Source organism: Hyalella azteca, unplaced genomic scaffold (genome assembly GCF_000764305.2).
Source record: "Hyalella azteca isolate HAZT.00-mixed unplaced genomic scaffold, Hazt_2.0.2 contig468, whole genome shotgun sequence".
NCBI lineage: Eukaryota > Metazoa > Arthropoda > Malacostraca > Amphipoda > Hyalellidae > Hyalella > Hyalella azteca.
In genome coordinates, this window is record NW_025930816.1 from 22,050 (window position 1) to 30,612 (window position 8,563).

The following is an 8,563-nucleotide window of genomic DNA, read 5'->3' on the forward strand; positions in this document are numbered from 1 at the left end:
GTACATACGTTAGTGTACTGTACATACGTTAGTGTACTGTACATACGTTAGTGTACTGTACATACGTTAGTGTACTGTACATACGTTAGTGTACTGTACATTCTAATCTGTATAGCTTGAAACCATCTGCTCCCAGAGGTAGTTAGTGAGAGGAGCTGATGAATGTTGAACGTTGAATGTTGATGCGTGTTGAACCATCGAGTTGAACCATAGCCTATAGAAGGATAAGCCTTACCTCTAGGATGTCATATATGTAGGCTCCCTAGACTTCGGAGCCTTCACTATCTGAGACTTCAGCTCCTTCTTTCGCAGGGTTTCTGACGTTGAAATAACGCCGATCAAAACTATTTTTCGACAAAATTAGCTCATACTCGATCTCGTATAAACGCCATTTGCGGATGGATGCAACTAATGCGATATCTAGACGGGTTGCAATCAGATTTGACAGTTTAATGAGTAACAATTGAATTATCGTGTCAAGTTCAATATTTGGCATGAAGAAAAGACTAACCGGGCGGCAAGTGTCCGTAGACTAGAGAAGGGAGATTTCAACGCTCCATAAGCAGTGATCCGGGATTTTTCCTTTCTTGGACTCAAAATTTTGCGTCATTTTCTATTCAAATTAATTAATTGTCAAGGACGATGTTGAATATTTTTCACCATTCACATGCATAGTTGATATGCAGCTATCTTTGCTGCCGTGCAAATTCACGACTGCACCAAATTGTAGGTGACCTTGCTGCACATGCAGTGCTATCGCTACACTATCGCTGCACTATCACTGCACTATCACTGCACTATCGCTGCACTATCGCTACACTATCACTGCACTATCACTGCACTAGCGCTGCACTAGCGCTGCACTAGCGCTGCACTATCATTGCACTATCGCTGCACTATCACTGCACTAGCGCTGCACTATCGCTACACTATCGCTGCACTATCACTGCACTATCGCTGCACTATCGCTGCACTATCATGGATGTGGGGCGGGTGGGCTGGAGGTAGAGTGGGTGGGCTGGAGGTAGAGTGGGTGTGCTGAAGGTAGAGTGGGTGGGCTGGAGGTAGAGTGGGGACCCTGAAGGTGCAGTGGGTATACGCTGAAGGTGAAGTGGGTGGGCTGATGGTGTGGAGGTTAGGCTGGATTTGTTTTGAGTGGGCTGGAAACCTGTTGAGTGGGCTTGATTTAGGGCGAGTGGGATGAAGGTGTAGCGGATTAGCTTAGAGAAGGACGATCGGGCTGAAGATAGACTAAGAAGGCTGGCAATCAAAGTGCAACGAAGTTGGTGCAACGAAGTTGCACTTTGGCAATCAAAGTGGCTGGCAATTTTGGCAATCAAAGTGGCTTCGTAAGGCTGGCAATCAAAGTGCAACGAAGTCTGAGGGCGCGGTATTCGCGACCATCCTGCGAAATCCTCGATCGGCCCTAAGTTCGGCCAGTTGCTTCTCTCGAACTTGTTGTCTTTGCAATATGATATTCTAGCCAGCCCCTTTCTTGCGGTGATGGGCGGTTTTCATGTGGCCAAGGAATGGCCAGCGGTTGGCAATAAGCCGCCTATAACCGCATATAGCTGAAGAAGGATGGAAATATTCATATCGCCATCTCATTCACGAGTGGAGGAAAGTCCAACCCTATTTGTGAAGAAACTCATAGGGAAGAGTCGAGCCTGTCGGAAGCCTCGCGGTTCTCAATACCAGCCTTAAGGCTTGGTGTCTGGGCTGAAAAAGGGGTGAGTAGGCTCATTATAGGGTGATAAGATTATGGCAGAGGAGTGGGGTTTTGATTTGACTATTGGTCTCAAGGTAAACTAATGGGTTATATTCGTGATGAATAGGCTCAAATTGGATGAGTGGGTTTATAATGGGGTGGGTTTATGATGCAAGTACCCTCGTGGCTGGGCAAGTGATCGTTTTGGAGGCTAATGTGACTGATGGAGAGACAGAAAGGCTGGAAGTGGGCATGTGGGATGTTGAGAAGTGAGTAGGCATGTGCATTCCTCCCGTATTTGTCGTTAGCAACACATGTATATTCATTGGCATCCAACTCCCATGGGCAACTCCCACTTCTACTTCACCTAAATTTTGATTGCGTGTGTAATAAGTCTTGCCTTCATCTACCTATTACTTTCATTACTAAGAGATTATCCCTCGCATCTCTCAGGAGTTATATGACAAAGCTCACCTGGTGACCGTAAGCGCCGATGCTAGCGCCGACTTCAATTCAGTAAAATCCACACTAAAATCCCACAAAAAGAGAAGTCAATCTCCAGCTCAGCCCTCAATAGGACGGATCCCTGCGTCGTCCCCTGGAGGAAAATTGAAGCGAAGGGTAATGCATCTCAATCCCCATCACAGAGTTGCCCCCCAACCCCTTCTGAATCGTAATTTCATCACCAAGGGAATTGGGCCTACGGAGCGAGGTCAAGGAGTTCGCGTGAAAAGCAAGAAAAAGAAAAAGAAGAAGAAGAAGAGGATCAAAAGACTTCTCCTTCAGCCTGAGGGTCAGGACAGCGAACGGTCACCTACCGTCACTGACTTGATCTACCTGCAACCCTCACCTAACTTCTGTGACGTCAACCATGATGTAGGTGAGTAATTTATTTTAAGTGAAGTCACCCCTGTTAAATGTGAGTCTCCCAGCTTCTGTGACGTCAGGCCTGATATAGGTAGGGAACCTATTTTAGGTGATGCCATCCCAGTTGAAGGAGAGTCAGCTATTTTAGGTGATGCGATCCCAGTTGAAGGAGAGTCAGCTACCTTTGAACATCCCAGTTGAAGGAGAATCAGATATTTTCGGCGATGCCATCCCAGTTGAAGAAGAGTCAGCTATTTTGGTGATGCCATCCCAGTTGAAGGAGAATCAGATATTTTATGTGATGCCATCCCAGTTGAAGGAGAGTCAGCTATTTTAGGTGATGCCATCCCAGTTGAAGGAGAGTCTGCTATTTCAGGTGATGCCATCCCAGTTGAAGGAGAGTCAGCTATTTTGGGTGATGCCATCCCAGTTGAAGGAGAATCAGATATTTTATGTGATGCCATCCCAGTTGAAGGAGAGTCAGCTATTTTAGGTGATGCCATCCCAGTTGAAGGAGAGTCTGCTATTTCAGGTGATGCCATCCCAGTTGAAGGAGAGTCAGCTACTTTTGGATGATGCCATCCCAGTTGAAGGGGAATCAGATATTTTCGGCGATGCCATCCCAGTCGAAGGAGAATCAGATATTTTAGGCGATGTCATCCCAGTTGAAGGAGAATCAGCTATTTTAGGTGAATTCTAGAGACGTGAGATGTTAGTGTGATAACTCTAGGGACGTGAGATGTTAGTGCGATAACTCTAGGGTCGGGAGATGTCAGTGCTATAATTTTAGGGTCGGGATATAGAGTTGACAGGTGCTGGGCGCCCGGCAATTTTGTATCTCCAGCGAATTATCTTGAGCTCGAGTCGTAGCGCGAATGCATTCTGCTTTCTCAAGCCAATGGCAAACAGAAATCATGGCGTCGTGTTACATCACTGCATGCAGCCAGCCTGTTATACCGACAGTCAGACCGTTTAAATACTGCATTTTTTAATATAACGTGCACTGTTAGAAAAAACTGTAAAAAACGGTTTCACCTGTGTTTATTTTCGTGGTCGCCACGTGAAAATAAACCGTTTATCCGTTTTTTTCACTTGTTATACGGGTTTCTAGTGGTAAATTCGAATAAAAACTGTCATACGGTGTTTATTTTCACGTGTCGTCCGTTTAACGGTGATTTTCCTAACAGCGATATACCCTATAGCTTCTGTGACACTACCTACAGCTAGTTACGTGCGTCACTAACCGTGGTCACTAACACTCCCTCTCCCTCCTTCCAGGTGTCACTGGAACAAGTGGTCGGCAGTGTCAGGACAAGCGTCACTGCCGTCACTTGTGCTGTGGTCGAAACTACTTCACTCGGTCAGTGGTAGTGGAGCAGAGATGTCACTGCTCATTCCACTGGTGCTGTGAAGTGCACTGCACCACTTGTAACGTCACTAGTACAGTGCACCGCTGCACATAGTTGCGTGACGGTGCACTAGTTTGGATGCTAGTGACGCCACTAGATCGAACTATCGACTATAGTGGCGACTTAACCAGTTACACTGAGTTACATCGATGGTTAGGATTGAGTGGTTCTATATAAATGTGATTATATTATAAAATTGCTATAATTCCACACCCCGAATACTTTTAAAATCATTTATTTGTTTTAAACGTAGAATTAAGAATAACCGTGGCAATATATGTTATCGAATATTTATCTAGATAATGCATAACCTCAATAATTGATAATATGAATAAGTTGGTATTTAAATAGCAGAGTTGTCGATGCAGGCCGCATTCTCAGAGCTGCTTACGACGATAGTGAGATTGTGATGATATAACTGCTGCACATGCTTACGATGATAGTGAGATTGTGATGATATAACTGCTGCACATGCTTACGACGATAGTGAGATTGTGATGATATAACTGCTGCACATGCTTACGATGATAGTGAGATTGTGATGATATAACTGCTGCACATGCTTACGATGATAGTGAGATTGTGATGATATAACTGCTGCACATGCTTACGATGATAGTGAGCGTGCACTGTGGCCCAGCATGGTGCGCTATGAACAAGCACTTTCACGGAATTATTCGGAATTAATCAGAAAAAATGTTAGACCATCACAAACAATTTTCGACGTAGACTAAACATTAATGCGAGTAATATATATTAAATACTCATACTATTACTATTACGACGTATGTAATAGTAATACATATTACATACGCATGTAATACATGTTACTGGCACACTTAATACATGTTACATGTGTAATAGTTTCTTCCTTTTGTTACATGAAAGACGCCGCGGCTGCTGGATGAGTGAGGGTAGTGTGCTGGATGAGTGAGGGTAGTGTGCTGGATGAGTGAGGGTAGTGAGCTGGATGAGTGAGGGTAGTGTGCTGGATGAGCGAGGTCGTTTAGCGTGCATACAACACGAAAGGCTTCTAATGAATGCAAATACTATATTTCTACATATTTAGTAGCTACTTGTAAAACATAATATATTGTAATATACTAGTGTATTCTTAAATTTATGCACTAGTGTCTAGTAAGACCCGCATAGTCATTGTAGATGTGATGATTGTAGTACTAGATGTGCTATTGATGCTATATGTACATAATGAATGTACTTACCGTATTGCGTCTTGATATTCAGTTAGTTTATCCAGATTTAAATGCTATGTGATAATTAGTTCAGAAAGCGAAACGGAATTTTATTGTTACTTTCCCCAATTTCGCCTTTTATGAATTTTTGGCAAAGAATGCAATTTTTCTTATCTATTCTAAGATATTCCTGTAACTCTCATATTTTAATAGATTATGATCTTTCATTTATTGACCTTTAAATACACAATATTTCTCAGCTCGTGTGTAAACTTATTCTTACTCGTCTATAAATTTGGATGTTTACTTCCAAATGAATTTGTGCATAATTTAGAGAGAATTTCTCTATAATTTCATTGAACACGTCATTTTGCTTTGAGAAAGTCATTCTAATTTTAAACTAGCCATCGTCATGCCGGGGACTCGTTTTATTTGTTTAGAAGAAAACTTAGGAATAAAATTTATTAGCATATAAAATTATTTGCAGTTGTGTCATGACATTTGGAATTTGAAACTCGAAGAAAATTGTTATTGAACCAACGAGTTAAAATTATATAGCTAGTGTCCACTAGTGGCCGCGCTAGTGTCCACTAGTGGCCGCGCTAGTGTCCACTAGTGGCCGCGATAGTGTCCACTAGTGGCCGCGCTAGTGTCCACTAGTTGCCGCGCTAGCGGCACTTCCATTCTAAATAATAATTTTTCGTCATATTCATCTGCAGTGAATAAATTCTTTTAACCTCGCAATTTGTTTTCAATCAACCTATTGAGAATACAGCTTACAGTTTACAGGCTACATTGTACAGTGTACATTGTACAATGTACCTTGTATAGTGTACAATGTACAGTGTACATTGTACAATGTACCTTGTATAGTGTACAATGTACAGTGTACATTGTACAGTGTACTTTGTACAGTGTACATTATACAGTGCACTTTGTGCAGTGGACATTTACAGTGTACATTGTACAGTGTACATTTACAGTGAACCTTGTACATTGTACAGCGTACAGTATGCAGTATATATTATAAAGTTCACAGTTACAATGAAACCATTGTTTGTGGAATCAACCCTCATGTTCTGTAGGCGCTATTGTATCAGTCAGTCTTGTAACAGACTAGTGACTTGTTTTCTAGTTACAATCAATTGACTATCGTGCTACTTAAAGACGCTGTACTAGTGCACTAATTACAAATACTTCACTAGTGCACTGATAGAGGCACAAGTGTCCTAGCAACTACCATTCGCCAACTTACCGTCAATTATGCCAAACGGCCACAAAAACTGATATTCATTCACCGTTCTATATAACGCACCACATGAAAGTCGGAGAACATTCCCTTAATTCATTTATAAATGCATCATTAATAAGTAATAATAATATTTCATATGCTGAATCATCCTTTTGCCGTCAACGGTAAGTGAATGAATGCAGCCATACCCCAACAAAATTTGGGGACCGCCTATGGTTTCGGCCGGATAGTCACTACACTCGGGGCACAGTCATTCTGGGTCTGCTTAGCCACCCGATCGAAATCAGTTTCTGGTCAGAATCTCCTTTCCGACTTTATAGTCGCCTGAGAGTACGACAAGGGTTGGCAGAGCCGAGGCATACCGAGCCAGCAAGCTGGCCAGAGGCTGCCCTTCGAACCCAGGGCCCATACTTTCAAAAAAAGTTAAGAGATCGTAAGTTCATCAGCCAATAATTGACGGCTTTTCGAGCAAAATCCAACAATCACAAACAAGAAAATAGAGCGTAAGTACTTACTTTCACTTAGCCAGTTTTGAAAGTATGGCCACTGGTCCGGAGCGGACATAGAGAAGCTGATTTACGTGCTCCTCTAGGCGGCCCTAATTCAGGGCCGCTCACGTCTCTAAATTTTGTTAGGCTACATTGTATACCACACGCGTTAATACATACGTTATACACCTGCTGCACACATCCACAGCTCTACAAGAACTAAACACTTGTGCATCAGTTGTATCCTGTTCTTCAACTTTACACCAGCACATCAACTGTTCACCTGAGCGCTTATGATCTAAATTGGTGCCATTTAGGACAAGTTTTTTGCCAGTTAGTCTGTATTTATGCCAGTTAGGACATGAATTGATGTGAATTAAGCTTTCTATTCGGGCTAATTAGGACAAATATTGATGTCAATTAGGTCCAGTATTTTTGCCAATAATGGCTAATTTTAATTTGAGTTCATTTCACCTAGGATCGTTTCACTCAGGATCGTTTATAGCAATTCACTTTGACAACTCCTTGTCAGTCATTTAGCGAATAACTTGACTTTGGGTTAACTTAGATCTGCAATGTATTCTTTCTAATCAGGATCTGCGTGTAGGCCATTGTGAACCTACATTGAATTGTATCTAATCATTTAATCGGGATCTGTGTGTAGAAGCCAGTTATTATTTGCGTTTTGACCATCGAAGATCTGGTTTGTATGGACCAGCATTTCTTGCACTAGCCGTCTGAATTTACGGTGGATTGTGATCTGTAGTTTTAAATTTTGCATTTAATCTGTGAATCGAAAATATTAATTGGAAATTTATAAAATATTAGTTTCAATTATAACCTCTGTCCCGGCATGGTTTCTGCGAGCGAGGGTTGATATAAACGTCAACCATAAGATGATAAACGCAATAAAATTAACAGTACGACTAGACGTTATTCAGTACAACATGAAACTGTAGAGGCCTTGTGTCACCACATGCACCCCAACTGAACATTATTTCTATTATCTGATCAAATATAAATATTAGCTAACTTGGTATATTTTATATAATTCTGTCCCACTGAAAATATTGCTTTGGCTTGACGGTTGAGGAAGAGCTGAACATGTCGTTGCTTGAGCAAGAAAGACTCCATTTTGCGAAGTATATGCTACATGTGCAAGCTTTACGACGCTTACCTTGATATCGGATTGAAAGTGATGCAGTAGTTAAAAAAATATAACTCAGTCACTGCAGTGAGTGACAGAGAGCGCATTTTCTCGTCGACGAAAACGTGTTGTCACGGACAGACGGACAGACAGACAGACGGACATGACGAGCACAATAACGCCTTTTTCCATAAATGAGAAAATGCGCTAAAAAAAGGAGGCATTTAAATTAATTCTGGCAACGTGATGGAGATTCGGTAAGAAAATGAAACTTGGCGTTTATGGAGTGAGACAAGAATTTAAAAATTTTAATTTTTTTGTTTAGATAGGCGAATCTTTTCAGCCTTCACAGGGCCGAGGAAGCTAACGCAAATTATTTAGATTGGTGCTCCTCAATCTCTTATTTGAAATGAAATTAAAACCTCAGCAATTGAATAAAAAAATAATTTGAAGAAGAATTTGTGAGCTAAAATTAAGCTATTTCTTAGAAAAAGTAATA

The 8,563-nt window shown here is 41.6% G+C and overlaps 1 protein-coding gene across 1 annotated transcript in view; it reads left to right on the top strand.

Annotated features, from left to right (window-relative positions):
• The window catches only part of LOC108676535, an 18,645-nt gene extending 12,740 nt beyond the window's left edge, over positions 1 to 5,905 (top strand). Inside the window, exons 5-7 of the mRNA XM_018164622.2 lie at positions 1,836 to 1,954; positions 2,162 to 2,588; positions 3,854 to 5,905. Coding sequence (XP_018020111.2) covers positions 1,836 to 1,954; positions 2,162 to 2,588; positions 3,854 to 4,038 — 731 coding nt within the window. The 3' untranslated portion in view covers positions 4,039 to 5,905. The remainder of the gene's footprint in view (positions 1 to 1,835; positions 1,955 to 2,161; positions 2,589 to 3,853) is intronic.
• Positions 5,906 to 8,563: the final 2,658 nt, after the last annotated feature.